The sequence below is a fragment of the Myxocyprinus asiaticus genome, chromosome 33 (assembly GCF_019703515.2).
Source record: "Myxocyprinus asiaticus isolate MX2 ecotype Aquarium Trade chromosome 33, UBuf_Myxa_2, whole genome shotgun sequence".
NCBI lineage: Eukaryota > Metazoa > Chordata > Actinopteri > Cypriniformes > Catostomidae > Myxocyprinus > Myxocyprinus asiaticus.
In genome coordinates, this window is record NC_059376.1 from 27,581,097 (window position 1) to 27,600,467 (window position 19,371).

Here is a 19,371-nt window from a genome sequence, read left to right on the forward strand (position 1 = left end):
CAGAAATTAAAATAATGTCATATTTTACTCACCTTCATCTCATGTTGTTCCAAACCTTTATGACTTTCTTTCTTTCTTAAGCAGAACACACAAAAAAAATTTTTCAGGGTCAATCTATTAAATACAATGGCAGTGGATAGTGCTTCACTCGGAAGCTTAAAAAGCCCCAAAAGTATAATAAATGTAGTCCATGCGACTTGTGCAACAAATTTCAAATTTTCTGAAGACATATTTTTGGTGAGAAGCAACCAGAAATGTAAGCAATTTTTCATCAAATATCTTGACTTCTGTTATACTTTTAGGCCCTTTTTCTTTTTTTTTTTTTTTTTTTTTTTTTAGATTTCAGTCACTAACAAACACCATTGTTTTAAAGAGATAGACTGGAATATTCATTCAAACATTCCTTTGTGTTCTGCATGAGAAGAAAAAAAAAAGTCATATGGGTCTGGAAAAATATGAGATGAGAAAATTATGACCGAATTTTTATTTTTGGGGTAAACAATAAATAGTGATACAACAGCACTGTTATAATTCATGTCTATGAAATCATATTTTTGTGTCATTCTTCTTTTGTCATTATGTTCATAACCTTTTTCATACTGAAGTTCACACACTTGGTTTAAGAATTTACATTTGATCTTAATCTTCCTGAAATTTATAGCTGATGCTACACTGCAGGAAGGCCAAATTGAGTTGGCTTAAATGCGTCAGAGCAGCACTTATCTATAAACAGGAGAGATTTCCTATGGCTTCAGACAAAATGATGGGGTCAAAAGATTGAGCATTGGGGTTATTACACAATCTGCTGATGAATAAAGAAAACAGTGTGTGCTTTTGATTTTAAGTTTAGATGCCACATAAAAACTGATAAGAACTTGTTTTTATGCATTTAGATTCAATTTTCACATCCACAGCACTACAGTTTTTCAGTGTAGGTTGTCCTTTATGGGTATACTGTACAAGTCAGTTTGCGTATATTTATCTAAAAGTAAACACTGAACCAGGTTGGCTGGATTTTGCATTATCCACCTCACATATTGCAATCTGAACTTGACCGATATGTTCCATTTGAGATCAACAGTGAAGTGATTAGCTTTAAGTGGTAGATGAACATAAGTCCACCCAGTGTGAGACTGGCCTTGGTTAGATGCTCAGGCCATTTGTGTGAGGTCAACTGATAATGTTTGCCAGTCTGTGCTTGGAGAGGTCTGATCCACAGCAAATCCACTCATCCAATAAAGACAACCACTCACCTCAAAAAGAAACATAGCATGGTAGACTGAAAGAGCAACATACAGAGATGCTATGAATAGTTTATAGATTAAAAAAGGGGTATAAAAAAATTTGTGTTGATAAATGTGCAGTAATAAAAACTAAAGGTGCTGGCCTGGAGGAATCTGACATCCTCATTTGATGTTAAAGCTGAGCTGACTGTCTGTCCCTAGCTGGGGATTCAGGCCAGAGATCAGGCAAGGCCAGCTGACTCTATAGGATACATGAATGGTTCTACCACAGCCTTCTCTCATATTCATAGCCTGAAGCTATTTTTAAACCAGTAAATTCTGGTTTGCAATTCACCCACAGTTAACGACTGGCAAATTAAAGGAGTTGTTTACCCAAAAATAATTTACTCACTCTCATGCCATCCCAGATGTGTATGTGTAGACTTTCTTTCTTCTGCATAACATAAATGAACATTTTTAGTTCTCAGTTCTGTAGGTCCATACAATGCAAGTAGTAGGTGACCAAAACTTTGAATCTCTAAAAAGCACATAAAGGTAGCATATAAGTAATCCATATGAGTCCAATGGTTAAATATATGTCTTCTAAAGCAATATAATCAGTTTTGGGTGACAACGGACCAAAATAGAACCCCTTTTTCACTATAAATCATTATATCAGCATTCTCCTTTGCAATCATGATCTCAAGCTCGACTACACATTCTTAGCCAACTAGTGCTCTGCGCATGTGTCAGCACTAAGTGAAATCAAGCTTAAAATCATGATTGTGCCTAGCGACTGCGATCCCAAGATGTACAGTAAAAGAAAGTTATATTTTATTTTTTCTCATTCAAAACCAGTTGGACTGTGTCAATAGACATGGAGTTATGGATTCCTTTTATACTACCTTTGTGCTTTTTGGAACTTCAAAGTTTTGGTCACCATTGATTTTGACCACTTTTGTCCTTGTATTAAATATTCACCTGAGATCTCACAGAAAGTTCAGAAAATCTGACCTGCCAAATATGAAACAAATAATGTAAATATAGGTAATAGTGTAAGACCCCCCCAAACAATAGACAAAGATAGCTATAATGTGTAAACCGAAAAACCCTTTCTATCAACTGTCTTCAAATTCTGACACAAAATCAACAGAAATCTAAAGACATTTTTACCTGTTTCTGATCATTTGGCAACCTCACAGTCTATTTTATGTTTATTCACTATCCTTGCCGAACTTTTGAGGATTACAAATACGTGTATGCCTTACATTCTGTTACCGTATCTGTGAATTAATTTGCATCACATTCTTAACATTGAAGGAAAGGTGTAAATTAAAGCTTGAATGAAATTGACTTAGAAGACTTGAAATTACAAATAAACAATAGCACCATCTTGTGGCCAATGCAGACATTACGCAAGCCACATATTTTTGCAGTGAGCATAAATACTCCACATAGTATTAACAGCACTGTTTAACTTTTTATTATTATTATTAAATTCGTTAATAAAAAGAACATAAAAAAGAGACAAAAAGGCCATATGATCATGCTCTAGAAATGAAGAAATAAACTTTCAAGGCCATAAACAGTGGCAAATTCATTGTGGGAATACAAGATATGTAAAACATTAATGTCCTGAATTTGGTTTGAAACACAAATATTTACATTTTTGATTTATAGCAAAGTTCAGAGGAATGTAATTTTAATGTCCACTTATAACAATAAAAGTTTTAAAAGTTTGCAAACATGTTGTCCAGCTAAAATCTACTGAAAGTATATACACATAAAAGAGATATAAAAATGTACAAAAAACATACAAGTTAAAACTATTAAGAAGATTGGCATGTATCTTGATTCTTGTCATAGTAAGCATGCTTCTGTATGAGTGCTGTTCTCTGTGCATGCTGAATTAAAACAGATATTTCCGGCAGTTCTTCACTCCACATTTGCACTCCATACGGATCCGTTTGATGGGTGATCTTTCAATTCCTGCTCGACTGAAGTCTGAGTCCATTTTTGAGCTCTCTGCATCGACTGGATCAGCTGGGACAAAAGAGAGAGACAGGAACACAGTACAAAGTAAACATGCTTTTACAATGAGTGTTCATCGTTAATTTATTTTTTCAATATTTTTACAACTGTCCAACTCCCAATAATGTAATAAAAAGCAGAATAAAAGACTTCTATTCTTACCTGTCATCTTGTAGTCAAAGGTGAGCTCCTCTCCTGCTTTGATCCCTCGTTTCGCAAAGAATGCTATTCTGGGAAGTCGCTCATCCAAGTTGTCAATAAAAACATTATATACCTGCAAGTTTGGATCACACTGGAAAAACATTGGTAAAGACTTATTATTTTAATGCTTTGTCAAGTGTTATAATGTTAATTTAAAAGCTACATATTATGAGATTTGCATCCTGTTCGACTTCAGTAACATCATCAGATGTTATGAGAAGCCGATCCTCTGTGCAACTGGTTTTGAATGTTCTGAAAATTTTTATAATATTGTCTTTTAAGTGTTTATAATCTTAAAAACTATATGTCCTCTAATTTCACAATTACGTAAATAATAATAATAATAAAAGAGTTTAAAAATTAAAAAAAAACCTGAATAAGAAACATTTATACCAGAAATGCGAATTTACTGGATTTATATCCTGGCTTATGAATATTACTAAATCTATGATAGAAAAAAAAATATCATTATGTATTTCTTTCTACCTTATGCGTAATATCTATAACTGTGGACTGATTACTCTGATCAGTATTCTTTAACTGACAATTATCATCACAAATTTATATGTTCATGCAACACACCTGCAATCATCAAATATCATTAACAAACTGTTCTGTAAAAATATGCTTTATGTAGCTTGTTAGTGCTCACACTGTGGTTGACAAAGTGAGATATGTTTCCATAATGAGCTGCATCGACAGTGTAGACGTCATCCACGTAGTCTAGATCAAACAAATAAGTGACACCCTGTTTATCGTACACCACTCCCCTCCTCTCAGCCTCCTCTGTGGTGATGACCTGATCAAACACACAGCTGATAACAGATCAGTGATCAGCATTTACAGAATTGCAAGTGTCGGCACAATGACTTAAAAGAACATTTCACCCAAAAATGAAAATGTTCTCATCATTTACTCACCCTCACGTCATCCCAGATGTGTATGACTTTCTTTCTTCTGCAGAACACAAACAAAGATGTTTAGAAGAATATCTCAGCTCTGAAGGTCCACAAAATGCAAGTGAATGGTGGCCAGAACGTTGAAGCTCCAAAAAGCACATAAAAGTAAGGCAGCATAAAAGTAATCCATATGACTCCAGTGGTTGAATCCATTTCATCTGAAGCAATCCAATCTGTTTTGGGTGAGAACAGACCAAAATGCAACTCATTTTTCACTATAAATCTTGACATCAGCAGTCTCCTTGGCCATCATGATTTCAAGCTTGATTAGACTTCCTAGCGCCATCTAGCTCTCTGTGCATTCATCAAATCAAACTCAAATCAAATCAAATCACTTTTATTGTCACACAGCCATATACACAAGTGCAATGGTGTGTGAAATTCTTGGGTGCAGTTCCGATCAACATAGCAGTCGTGACAGTGATGAGACATATACCAATTTACAATAACATCAAATTAACACAACACAATTTAAAGTCTAATATACACATAATTACACACAACAATATACAAATAATAACATACACTGTACAGTATACAATACACACAATATAGATACACATTATTCAATAAAAAAAGTATATATAGTATATATTGAATGTACAGTAGGTTGTATTGTACTGTATTGACATTCAGGCTGTCGGTTGATAGTCAGTTGTTAAGAGAGAATATAATATAATAATAATATAATTTATGACAGTCCAGTGTGAGATATAAGAGTTCAAAAGTCTGATTGCTTGGGGGAAGAAGCTATCATGAAGTCGGCTGGTGCGGGTCCTGATGCTGTGATACCTCCTGCCTGATGGTAGCAGTGAGAACAGCCCATGGCTCGGGTGGCTGGAGTCTCTGATCATCCTCCGAACTTTTTTCACACACCGCCTGGTATATATGTCCTGGAGGGAGGGAAGCTCACCTCCGATGATGTGTCTGGCAGTTCGCACCACCCTTTGCAGTGCTTTGCGGTTGTGGGCTGTGCTATTGCCGTACCAGGCGGAGATGCAGCCAGTCAGGATGCTCTCTACAGTGCTGGTGTAGAACCGTGTGAGGATGTGGCGGTTCATTCCAAACTTCCTCAGCCTTCTCAGGAAGAAGAGGCGCTGATGAGCCTTCTTCACAACGACTTCAGTGTGGACGGACCATGTGAGTTCCTCAGTGATGTGGACACCCAGGAACTTGAAGCTGCTGACTCTCTCCACTGGTGCTCCATTGATGGTGATGGGACTGTGTTCTCTGTCTTTTCTTCTAAAGTCCACCACAAGCTCCTTTGTCTTACTGACACTGAGGGAGAGGTTGTGCTCCTGATGCCAGTGTGTCAGAGTGTGCACCTCCTCTCTGTAGGCTGTTTCATCATTGTCAGTGATCAGACCTACCACCGTCGTGTCATCCGCAAACTTAATGATGGCATTGGAGCTATGTGTTGCCACACAGTCATGTGTGTACAAGGAATACAAGAATGGGCTTAGAACACAGCCCTGTGGGGCTCCAGTGTTGAGGGTCAGTGATGAGGAGATGTTGCTGCCTATTCTAACCACCTGGCATCTGCTTGACAGGAAGTCCAGGATCCAGCTGCACAGCGAGCTGTTTAAGCCCAGAGCCCGGAGTTTCTCATCTAGCTTGGAGGGCACTATGGTGTTGAATGCTGAGCTGTAGTCTACAAACAACATTCTCACATAAGTGTTCTTTTTTTCCAGGTGGGAGAGAGCAGTGTGTATTGTAGATGCAATGGCATCATCAGTGGAGCGGTTGTTGCAGTAAGCAAACTGCAGCGGGTCGAGGGAGAGAGGCAGCACAGAGCAGATGTAATCTCTGATTAGTCTCTCAAAGCATTTGCTGATGATGGGGGTCAGAGCAATAGGACGCCAGTCATTTAAGCAAGTGATTTTGGATTGCTTTGGTACAGGCACAGTGGTGGATGTTTTAAAGCATGTGGGGACTACAGACAAAGAGAGGGAAAGGTCGAAAATGTCCGTAAAAACACCAGCCAGCTGGTTCGCGCACGCTCTGATGACGCGGCCCGGAATGCCGTCTGAGCCCGCGGCTTTGCTGATATTCACCTGTCGGAAGGATCGGGTTACATCCGCTACTAGGAAGTGTAATCAAGCTTGAAATCATGATGGTGACTAAAGACTGCAATGGTGAGATGTTCTGTAAAAAAGGAGTTACATTTTGGTCAGTTCTCCTCTAAAACCATTTGGGTTGCTTCAGAAGACATGGATTAAACCACTTAAAGTCTTATGGATTACTTTTATGCTGCCTTTATAAGCATTTTGGAGCTTTTAAATGAATGTTGGTCACCAATCACTTGCATTATGAGGACCTACAGAGCTGAGATATTCTTCTCAAAATCTTCGTTTGTGTTCTTCAGAAGAAAGTCATACACAAATATTGTTGACTTTTGTATAACAAATAGCTTGCTGTGTTCCTCATTTGTAAGTTGCTTTGGGTAAAAGTGTCTGCTAAATGACTAAATATAAATGTAATGTAAACGTATTAGGCACAATGAGATATTAGGCAGAATATAAGTCTTGGCAAGATGGGTAAAGCTGATATGAGTAATTTTTTCCATGTTAAAAGGATCTTGCATCTCATTGGTGTGAGTTAGGGGTGGGACTATCTGTTTGTTCAACCAATGGCAGACAGGGAGCATCTTTTGTAATTGTTTTAAAACAGTGATTATTTTTGAAGTTCTGTTTGGTTATGCTAGTGATGCAGAAATAACACACTTCACCTTGAAATAAAAGTGTTAATATTGCTATTGAAGAAGTGAAACATTTTTACTTCTGGAGGAATGTGTTTACAGACCATAAGAAAACAGGGGACTATTCATTCTAGTGTACATGCCATCCTCAGAGCATCCACATTAACCTATTTAACTTGCTTACCTCTCCAAGATACTCCATAACAAAGGCATTTTTGTAAATCCTCTGTAGCGTCCGCACACCCCATCCTCTCCCATTGGCTGTTTTGAAAATGCACATATCATACTGAATACCTCTCTGCACAACTCTATTCCCACAGTCTGGCCCACATCGGCACATAGAGTTACACTCGTAGATGGGCACACCAGGTATCACTTTCACCTGCCTGCTGTCATTATATGCCCTGCGATGACTCATCAGCCCTGGGCAGCAGCCGTTAACAGGCTGAGAGAGGCAGTTCTCACACTCACATCCCACTGTCACTGGGTGCACCTCAACTCCTTTCCCAAACTTATTGTCATTAATGTAGGTGAAGTCTTTAGGAGGTCCTTCCAGGTCAACATCATTACTGACGAATATGCGGCCCTTCTGCCTGCAGGTCTGGTTCATGAGGCCTTCCCATTTCTGAAGCTTTATGTGCTGTTTAACTTTCTTGAGGAGGATGGAGACAATGGGAGCACTCAGAGATGCTGAATCGAGTGGTTCGTTGGCCTCAAGCAGAGCTGTCTTCATGTCTTGCCGGAACTGGTGCAAGAGTATGGGGCATTTAAGGTTTTTGAGAGGCTCCCATGTGTTCTCGCACTCTGCATAGCCCTTCCACTTCACCAGAAAAAACTCTCGACCCTAGACAAAAATATTACAGAGGTTACAATGGTGACCAAAACTTTGAAGCCCCAAAAAGCACATAAAGGCAGCATAAAGGTCATCAATAAGACTCCAGTGGTTTAATCCATAGCTTCTGAAAACATCTAATCGGTCTTATGTGAGAACTGACCAAAATATAACTCCTTGTTCCCTGTACATCTTGGCATTGCAGTCTATAGCCATGGTCATGATTTCAACCTCGATTACATTATCTGCACAGGGTACTAGATGGTGCTAAGAAGAGTAATCGAGATTGAAATAATGATTGCCAAGGAGATTGCCTAATGTCAATGTCATGAGTTACATATTGGTATGTTCTCACTCAAAACTATTTGGATTACTTCAGAAGACCTGGATTAAACCACTTTGGATGGATTACTTTTATGCTGCCTTTATGTGCATTTTGGAGCTTCAAAGTTTTGGTCACCATTCACTTGCATTATATGGACCAACAGAGCTGAAATATTTTTCTAAAACTCTTTGTCTGTGTTCTGCATAAGAAAGAAAGTCATACATCTGGGATGGCATGAGGGTGAGTAAATAATAAGAGATTTTTCATTTTTGGGTGAACTATCCCTTTAAAATGTATTCTAATTTATGAGAGTTTTGACCTACAGGCTTTTAGGGTAACCAATACTGATTTTCTGATAAATCGTTATCTTCATTTTAACGATCCCTATATTGATTCTTAAAATCCCAAGATCGATATTTTACTTTAACATTTACTTCAGTTTTGGTTGTGATGCTTATTAGCCTACAGTATATCTGTTAAATAAACGGCAATTAAACTGCACAGTTTGAACCCTGTTATTAATTTTTTTTTAATTAATTTAATAATGTCTCAAATTAGAAGGTACCCTGTAGCATTAGCTGAGAGAGAATGTATTTTATATGTTAGCAAAATGGACAATCTAATTGGAATATACTAGTGGTCGACCGATATATTGCCGAGGCCGATAAACCGGCCGATATTCTGACTTTTTTAATTATCGGCATCAGCCGATAAAATTTCCTGTTTGGCCGATTTGTTTCTTGAAGGCGTAGAGAATCGCCTGCTTGCATGTGAAGCAACTGAGACATGTAAACGACCAGTCACGGTTCATTTTGTTGTTACGTGTCATCGTGTTACTACAATAATAGACCGGTGTGCAACACAGTCTCATTTAAACGGACCGCATATACGTATGAGCCGTGGCAGACACGTCTGAGTTCATTATGTTAAAGTGCTCGACTGTTTCATTCTCCCTCTCTCTCCTCAACAGTTCCCTGTAACTTTTAACTGTATTGTCTAATGATAACAAATCAGTAAATATCAGTTAACCTAATATCATATACCATCTGCAAATATGTGCATATCTCACACAACTTCAGCAGATCCAGCATCATGTGGAGCGCTCATTTATTTACCTCTGAAGCACGTATTCTAACAGTCTCTCCTCAACAGTTCCTTGTAACTTTTCTAATGAGAAAAGCCGAATATCAATAAAACTTCTATTATATACCATCTGCAAATATACAGATATCTCGTTTAAACAGATGTAATTCACAAACCTCGTGAAAATCCAGCATTTTCTTCCTGTCGATCGCTCATCTAATATCTTCCTCTGAAGCACGTATTCTATCAGCCAGAATCAAAAACTTCAGGATCAGGATCAAAACTTCCTCTGATTCACAAATCATGACGGTCAGTCCATGACAATCCAATCAGGCGATCCAGGCCGTTTAAACTGTCTGGGGATTGCTGCTGCTCGAGCTGGATCCGCACAAGCGTGTGAGTGTAACTTCAAAGTAAAAGCGCTTCACGTGTGCTATGAGTAAATATAATATTCACTAAGCACTGTATGTGCAATTGGTTTGATTTGAGAAAATGCGATTGCTAACATGGACATGCCATACATGGTTGCTGGACTACAGTCAGTGTTATAGCCATGGGTATATATTTGAAGGGTATACATTTGAACCCAAAAAATAATTAAAATAACATTCTGGGTGAGCCTGGGTCTAATTTGGGTGCTGAAGGGGGTTTCGCCCAAGGCACCATACAATCTAGAACCACTACTGAACCACTACTGTACTGTACTACTGTAAATTAGTTTAAAAATGCATAATTTCTGATAGTGTGAAATAACCTTTTGAATGCACCACTTCAGTTATTTAAATAAAATTTGTTTAAAAATGTTTTGGCCAAATTACCCAAAGGTAATTTCCTGGCTATGCCCTTGACCACAGTGTGCACTGTTATTTCCTGCTTCCTAATATATTACCAATTTCTTCATGTGCAAATAAATTACTAAAATTTGATGACTAAACAGAAATCAGAAGAAACTGCTATCTACCATTTAAAATACAATTTTACTTTTTTAGATTCTTTTTTGCAACGTTAAAGTTTTGTGTGAAATTGAGTAAATATAGTGCTAAAAGAATTTATTCATTTGTTTAGCAATTTTATGTTTATGTTATTTACTATATTAAATATTGTGGTATATCGGCATTGTATCGGCCTATCGACTACCCTGCTCTCTGGATATCGGCATCGGCCATTAAAAAACCCATATCGGTCAACCACTGGAATATACCCAAATGAATCAGATCAAAACGAAATCAGAATCAAATCAAGATCTTGTGAATTAGAACAGAATCAAATCAGGAAATCTGTATAGATACCCAACCAACATACAAAATCACTGCTAAAGAAAACACACATCTGTATAATTGGATATTTGACCTCATAGTTTCTGAGATAAAGTCAATGTGACAAATTCCCAGTGTGACAACTAGCCCCATATCTCCCTTACAGTACAAGCAAAACCTTATTAAGACAATATTAACTCGCCTTATATTTTTTGTAGTTACACAGGTACTCCACCTCATAGTCATTAAAGTTGTTCTTTGTCACACTCAGCTGCTTGCAGACTAGCCTCTCTCTGCAGCACAGAGCCTGAATGTCTCCCCATGAAAGTTTACAGGACACTCTGCAATCTACAAACACAAGGGGCAACATAATCTACATTGCTTAACAAACAATTACAACTTTAATAAACCAGGCAAACGATCGTCAAGCAAAGCAAAAGAAAGCTATGCCATCAAACACATGAAATTTCCTTCCCTTAACTGAGTAATGCAGACACATGAGTTTATTATAATGAATTTTGATGCATATGTGGCACAGTTACAACTTCTCTGCACTTGAACACGACTCATGTTATTCATGCATCTAAAACTGCACGTTTATCCATTGCTATTTAATTGCACCGTAACTACATTGTTCGTCACCATTAAAAGAAAGCGCAATCAAAATTACCTTTCAAAATTTGCGCCATTTTCACTTCACCGCGGAAAACTGCATGAATCCCGTCTGCCGCGGAAGATCATTCTAGGCATTAACGTTGATGATTGGTCGAGGTGTATCTGAGAATATAATATGAAACGCTCATTGGTTAATCCCGTTGACCACGCTTAATAATATTCATCTAAATGAACGTCATTTATCTAAAAATACTTTAAAATTAGCAGTGTGAAAAATACATTATAATGTATTTTTCACACAGTGCTATTGTTGTGTTTTTTGATAGTATTTTGTTTTATTATTATTACGAGTACTTATGTTCACCAAATCCTCAAGTGTCTGTGAAGATTGAGATGAAATATGAGACAAGTGATATTTGGAGAAAACAAAGAAAATACAAAGCAAGTTTTTATTAGGCACCGCATTTCCATTCAAGATGTAATTCCTGTCAAATTATGCAAAAAGTATTTATTGATATAATAAAGCCTTATAACAAGACAACCTTATTCACGCTAGCGCCATCTTTGACTGACAACGAGGCTGTGAGAGACAGACTTACCGTCACTTCAATGGGCTGTACTTCAGTTAAGTGTTTTTGAATCGTTCCGCGGATAAAAACATTGATAAAATATCTGTCCCAGAACATTCATTATACAAAAAACTCCAGACAACACCAGCTGTGGAAAATCAGATGTGATCTAGGAGCTTTAAACAGCTTTATACCGTTGGTGCCATTGAAGTGATGGTGAGTCTATCCCTCACAGCCTCGTTTTCATTCCCATTAAGATGGCGCTAGCGTGAATAAGGTCTATGTCCTTTCCACCACGGAATTCTATTAAACACAACACAGAATTTGAGATGTAGTGGGAATTTTCATGACAAAAAATGACATCTCCTGTGGTGCTTGTACATACACTGTTGGACAGTGTTAATAGACAATTAAAAAAAAAAAATGTTGTAAAAATTTTTTTTAACACCTTTACTTTCTCAAAGTTTACAGTGTTGTAAGTGCCATAAATTGAAGAAACACCCATTTACCCCAATAGATCGCAACAAATGAGGGTATTTTATGTGTTATGAGTATGAGTGAGTCATTGAATCATGGATTCAACTGATTAATAAAAAAAACATATGTTGGACAAATTGTGGTGTTTTTGTGTCATGACATGAAATATGGAAATAGACTTTAAACCAACATATTGACATTAAAACATCAATGATTTATCTACTTTTTGGTGGATATGTGGAGCCTTCAAGTCATTATGCTTTATATATATTGATGTAGGTGTCATTTACATGTGGGATGGGTGGTACATGTCCCTACCACTTTTTGCTTTTGCCAGTTTTGTCCCCACCACTTTTTGAAATAGTGGAGTCACTCAGCATGCCCTGGATTTGAACTTGTGACTCCAAGGGTGGTAGTCAGCATCAATACTTGCTGAGCTACCCAGGCCCCCATGTCCCCTCCATTTTTAAACAAAGTGACAGCCATGGGAATCAGTAATAAATTGTTGTGTAAATTTGTAATATTCTTTTTATTATAATATTAATCCATTGGTAGAACATAAAAATATATCTTATTATGGGGAAAAAAACTTGTTATGGTAGTGAAATTTACAATAATTACATGGCCTTTGTGTCACCATGTTTGTACATCAGAGTCTTAGGACAATAATGAAAATATGTATATATATATATATATATATATATTGGGAACAATGGAGTCACAGACATGTGAAGTACAACAATCACACATTAACTACAAAACAATAAAATAATATATATATTTTCCTTCTTTTTCGGCTATACAACAGTAACATCATCTTTGACAGTATGGTTAATCTCTGCACTGACAGTAATTGTTGGCAGCTCCACACTAATTGAGTTGTTAGGTGGTTTAGTATGAACTTTCTCTGTGCTTGCTGCAGTTTGCAGTCTGTGCTGTAAGGGGAAGGGGAAACAGTCCAGTGGGGCATGTTCAATTTTGCAGAGGCTATCTTCGCTGTCACTGCTGTATCCTTGGTTAGAATGGCATGGCTCGTCCTCATGAGAGGAGAGCTGCACAGCAAATGGCAGCTCGTCTTCTGTTTGAATCGCCTTCTCACAGAGCTCTCTTATGGCATCATCTTCTGTTTCATCAACCTCCTCAGGAGAGGGCTCAACTTTCCGGAATGTGTGATGTGCAAAGAGGCTGATGCAGAACATCTCCACAATAACAGAATAGTGGAATATTACTTGGAGAGACCGCAATAGAGAAAATAGAGAGAGTTATTTTAACAAATTAAAGCTTTAGTTAAAAGAATAGTTCACCTTCATGTACTCACCATCATGTTGTTCCAAACCTGTATGACTTTCATTCTTCAGTTAAACACAAAAGGAAAATGTCAGGCAGAATGTTATCCTCAGTCACCATTCAATTTCATTGCATAATTTTTTTCCCCATATAATGAAAAGTAATAGTGACTTAGGCTGACATTCTGCCTCATGTTCCATAAAAGAAAAAGATATATAGCTTTAGAACAACATGAGAGTGGGTAAATAATTATACACCGTATGCACTTTTTATTTTGGGGTGAATTATCCCTTTAACAAATTAAAGCTTTAGTTAAAGCTGCCATATTCCTGTTTCCAAATCCCCAAACTTTATAAAAATGTGCAGAATCACTTCAAATCTAGTTCTTACATTGAGACCGAAAGAGGTCAGAGAAGGGAGGTGTGCAGGGGATGACATTCAGTGCACCCATGGTCTCTAGAATTCCACTCTGTAGTCCACAAAGGACCAGGACAACAATGATGCAAATAAACTTTGCTCGCAGACTGTATCCAGGCAATGCTCTTTTTGTGGCTTTATAAAACAGCAGGTAGCCATAAAAGGACAGAAAAGTGGAAACAGCAATTATAGCATTGACATACATGTTGGGGTTAACTTGGTCCACCTATGAGAATGAGAAACAGAATACAAAGGGACACAGTTTAATATAATGTAAATCAGAAACTGATAAATGGATATGTTGTGTAGAGACTACATTTGTCACCTAAATGCCTTCCTCAGGGCTTTTCATTCTACAGTTCCATAAACATATTACACCTAATAATATAGTGAGCTGAAAGCAATGGCATATTGTACTCACATCACCATAGTCATACTGTTCATCTGTCCAGAGGACAAGAGTGAGGAAGAACAGCAGTGTTCTGACCACAGAAAGCTGAAGGACAGCAGCCATCATCCAGCCTACACTGGTCCTGAAAAAGAATACGATTCTCCTTACCTCCAATATAATAAAAGAATCCAGTTATTTTACATTTACTTCAACTTTAAACTATTCTGAAAAGACAGTTAATTCTAGAACAGCTGTAAATAGTCTCAGAGAGTCTCAGAAATTATTAAAGGAATAGTTGACCCAAAAATGCAAATTCTCTCATCATATACAGTATTTACCCTCATGACATTGTAGATATGTATGACAATCTTTCTTCTTCAGAACACAAACGATTATTTTTAGAAGAATATCTCAGCTCTGTAGGTCCACACAATGCAATATTAAATGAATGGTGACCAAAATTTTAAAGTTCCAAAATGCACAAAACGGCAAGTAGTTTAATCAGTGTCTTCTGAAGCGATCCAATCGGTTTTGGGTGAGAACAGACCAAAATGTCACTATAAATCTTGACATCAGCAGTTGAGCAAGCAGTAATCAAGCTCGATTACACTTCCTAGCATCATCTAGAGCTCTGCACATGCACCAAGCACTAGGAAGTGATTGTGCCAAGAGACTGCAATGGCAAGGTGTACAGTGGAAAAAAAAAAGAAAAGAAAAAAAGAGTTATATTTTGGTCTGTTCTCACCCAAAATCAATTAGATTAAACCACTGGATCCATATGGATTAATTGTATGCTGCATTTATGTGCTTTTTGGAGCTTCAGAATTTTGGTTCCCATTCACTTGGACCTACAGAGCTGAAATAAAATCTACAAATCTGTGTTTGTGTTCAGCAGAAGAAACATTCACATCTGGGATGGTATGAGGGTGGGTAAATGATGAGAGAATTCTAATTTTTGAGTGAACTATCCCTTTAAAATGAAAACCAGCAGGTATTTGTGTGAAGTACTTGTTGATGTCAAATAAAGGCAGACAGCAGCAGCAGCAACAGGGGAAGGGGTTTGGAGACACCTTCTCCCCTGCTAATGCTTCCAGCATGCGGGCCTTTCCACCGAAGAAGTCTTTGATAAGACCCATGAACTTCAACAGTGTAATAGAGTGATATCTGTAAAGAAATGATACAAACACATTCCAGATAGATATGATTGTTTGTCTGTCATTTGGCATCAGTATTGTGCAATTCGACTACAACAGTTGAGGTCAAAAGTCACTCACAGAGAAGCGATGAAATTGCAAAGAGATGAGGAGCGAGGAACATACAGAGCAACAACAGACATCATTCCAAAGACCTGTACAGGAAACACAATGTTACCAAATGGCAATTACAAGCTAGAAATTAATGAAGTTCAGTAATGCGTGGTAGGTGCTGTTTTACTGGGTACATTCCCAGGATCCACAGGCTGAGACGTCTGCGCCGTGGAAAGGGAACATGGCGCAGAAAGAAGCCAATCTCTTCCAAGAAGAGAGCAAGCAGCAGCACGGCAAACACTGCAGGAAGGAGGAACAGCCAAAGATCGTTTTTGATCACTGCAAGCAGAAAAAATATATTAAGAAAAAAATATTTTTATATAAAAACACATTATTGCTCATTATTAAGGGTCATGATATGAGAACTATCCTGTGGCAGGGATAGGATTAAGAGATGCCCTTGCAAAATAAGAAAAATATTGTAATAATGTTAAAAAATACTTCCTACAGGCTGAATTAGCTGAATTGCTTGTGTACAACAATCTTTATCACAGCAAAGTAGGGTGAACAGATGCCGTTTTTCTCCAGACATTTTAATAGTACAGAACAGTCCCATAAGAAATGGGGAAGTCTGGTTTCCCTAGCTCAGATGCAAGGGGGGTTAATACTCCTGAAAACAGCTAAACAAGGAAAATATCAGAATTTGGAAAACAGTGATACAATGGTAGCAGACTCAGCAATGACCAACAATTAAGTTGTTGAATGATGCTGATAAGCAGTTTCATCTGTGTTGTCTGTCAATGCATATACCGTTCAAAACACATACAGCAGTTTCCGTTACTGCACATACCATGTCCATAGCAGCTTACCATTCCCATCATTAATCATGGAAAAGCACATGAAAGACATTACATTACTCAGATAGACATGATTTGGGTTGACATATCTACACTTTTCATCTGTTAAAACTTTTACCTTTAAAGAACTCTGATGACAGAGGGATCCCACCCCCCATGAAAGTACAGTTGTTCGCCTTCATTGTTCAGTGAATTCAGCGACGTCTCACAAAACAAGCAGCTTGATTAGGAGCCCCTCATGTAACTGATCAAATGAGTAAACACAAGCCAAACACCTAAATCATGTGCAAGACTTAGGAAAATCGGGGATTGGTGATAAAATGGTGTACTAAATCTACACAGAGGTGGCTTCCTATAGTCAAAGGGATGTCTTCTGGAGCTCACTTGTTAATGATTGACTTAAACAGGTAGGGTGTCAGGTAGAGGGCCAAGTCCATCTTACTGCAGGTCTGGGCAATCCCACACAACCTCACGATAGGCATGAAGTACATGTACAATTTTAATCCAGTGCATGATAACTCCTCTATATTTTAAGTACTGACTAAATAGCAGGGTTCGTACAAGGTGCTTAAAGTACTTGAATTTGGCTTTTTCAAATTTAAGTCCTGGAAAACCCTTGAAAATAGCCATTTTTACCAAGAGGTGCTTAAAAAGTTCTAGAATTATAGAAAATCGTAAAATACATTGCTTAAATCGTTTAATAAATGAAATGTATTTATTTATTTTTACACGACAGACCACTAGACCACTGCTGAAGCAGGCAGCGCATAGACGTTGCTGTCACGTGGCACCTGTTACTTTTGGCAGCGCTGTTCAGAATGGGCCAATCACAATCAATTGTTACTGGAGGATTTAAAAATATATTTTATAGATACTGCTGTGGCGGATTTAACAAGTATGAATCCTTGCAACTATCAGTTTTAATTAAAAATTACTCTCCAGAGTGAAAAAATTATATGAGATGTAAAACATTCTGAGATTTGAATGCAGATCAATGGAGGATTCAGTTTTGTGAGCCATCTAGCTTCTGTAAAGAAAGCTTTGTGCCTCTCCAAATAGGTTATTTCTGACAACATTTGGGTCAATATCAAAATATGTTGACAAACATGTCCCTTGACTTTTTTAGTCATGAAAAATCTTTCAAATAGCGAATAAATAAAAGGTATCATTCTATAACCTAACCTTTAATGGTAATGATATGGCTTGACTCTGTTTTGATAATTGTTTAGAAAATATATTTGAAATTGTCAATTGCCTGAAAAAAATCCTTGTCCCCTTCAACTGATACACCACTTCTATGACATGTAAAGTTATTTATGTATTTCTTTTGTACTTATTTTTAATACAAGCATTAGTGCAAGGCCGAACAAGTGTACAAAAAGCAAAACAAAATTATTAATTAATTTAAATAATTTAAAAAGTATGTTTGTTCCTTGATTTCATGGCATTGGTGTTATCAATGTTAAAACCTTTTAAAAAAAAAATTAAATACAAAATGTTGTGGAAAATAATTTAAGGTCAGAGTTCAGAGGCTGCTGAAATATGCATATAGTGATTTTCCTAGTATTCCCATACAATTTCGGTCAGTTCCTCACATAAATCTGTTGTGTGACTTTAGAAAACATGGAACATAGCACATGAGTCTTATGGACTACTGTTTACGGACCCAGCTATTCACTTTTGTTGGAAAGCGAAGTGCGTTTTAAGGGAGCACACTACAATTGCACATCAAATTCATCATGAATGAACCAAGAATTGTTACTGAGAAAATGTAGTTAAAGATGCTCATTGAGATATGTTGTACTTGTAATAAGTGGTGTTTTATACAAAATAAATGAACTGAATGAATAAAATATTTTTATTTAAAATGAACAAATAAAGAATTAGTGACATTAAAATGAACACACGAACCCTGAAATATGCTGCAGTTTTCCATCTATAATAAATATTGCAACTAATGATATTTACTTGGTCTGTCCTTACACTGTATATTCATGCTTTGTTTCTACCTCAATAACACCAGTGGTCACTAATAACACCAGTTGGTCACTAACTTTAACAAATATTTCCTTGTTAATTATAGCCTACAATAGAAAAAAAGATATATATGTATATAGAAAAATCATATATCAGAGGAAGAAAGTGAAATATTAATTTGTCCATTACAATAAAAACACAATACATCTAAATAAAACAATACATCTTTATGTGCATTGAACTTAGGAACAAACAAAAAAAAAAAAAAAAACTTTTATTTTGAAATTTATGGAACGCGTATGATTGGTGGACTGTCGGAGAGGCGTATACGGAAGACAATGTACTTGTAAACAAATGCAGTAAATGAGCATTTCATGTTAGTAATATATATATATATATATATATAAAACCACTTTAAACTAAATTTAACTTTGCGTTTTAAGGGCTTATTCTTGAAGAATGATTTGAAAAGAATTAGTGGTTTTGAGGATAGCCTGAAGAAAAATGACTAAAGTTTAAGAATTTCTTTTAGTAACAAGTATGTTGCTGATGTTTACTGAGCATTCGATCTAAATCACAGAGAAGTGGAGTGAATAATGAATCCCTTTTAATTGTTTCCAGCAGACGTGTTGGCGACTCCGTAAATCGATGGAGAAGCAGGATGTGGACGTGGTTCGTGAGAGGGAGTCTGATGGATCAGCGGCGGGTGCGGAGCCGCAGTCTCTCTCTTTCCCAGAGGTTTACCGTATGATTCAAGCTGGGGAACATGTGCCAGGACTACAAAAGCTAGACGTCAAACCTTGTCTTCAGAAGCCAACGGCTTCACAGATGCCTAGGAAGCTAAAACCATGGGAGAAATGATTCGTGTTTTCTAATTAAAAAATTATATGGTATCATTTTGCATGTATGCGAATTTCTGTAGTTTA

At 37.1% G+C, this 19,371-nt stretch overlaps 2 protein-coding genes across 4 annotated transcripts; both read right to left on the reverse strand.

Annotated features, from left to right (window-relative positions):
* Positions 1-3,132: 3,132 nt before the first annotated feature.
* On the reverse strand, positions 3,133-11,297 carry suv39h1a (SUV39H1 histone lysine methyltransferase a). Its single transcript, XM_051669441.1, has 6 exons — positions 11,279-11,297; positions 10,811-10,956; positions 7,297-7,956; positions 4,108-4,254; positions 3,417-3,546; positions 3,133-3,266 (listed from the first exon to the last, which is right to left on the reverse strand). The coding sequence occupies exons 1-6, from the start codon at positions 11,295-11,297 to the stop codon at positions 3,133-3,135; spliced, it is 1,236 nt and encodes a 411-aa protein (XP_051525401.1).
* A 1,495-nt stretch (positions 11,298-12,792) lies between these two features.
* Positions 12,793-19,088, reverse strand: LOC127424189 (organic solute transporter subunit alpha-like). Of its 3 annotated transcripts, none has more exons than XM_051669159.1 (7): positions 16,587-19,088; positions 15,799-15,911; positions 15,639-15,712; positions 15,373-15,528; positions 14,395-14,506; positions 13,947-14,199; positions 12,793-13,497 (listed from the first exon to the last, which is right to left on the reverse strand). In XM_051669159.1, the coding sequence occupies exons 1-7, from the start codon at positions 16,648-16,650 to the stop codon at positions 13,067-13,069; spliced, it is 1,203 nt and encodes a 400-aa protein (XP_051525119.1). In that variant the 5' UTR covers positions 16,651-19,088; the 3' UTR covers positions 12,793-13,066. The 3 variants fall into 3 exon arrangements, with proteins under 3 accessions (XP_051525119.1, XP_051525118.1, XP_051525120.1); XM_051669158.1 differs by having other exon boundaries at positions 15,799-15,950; XM_051669160.1 differs by having other exon boundaries at positions 15,799-15,950; positions 16,120-19,088.
* Positions 19,089-19,371: the final 283 nt, after the last annotated feature.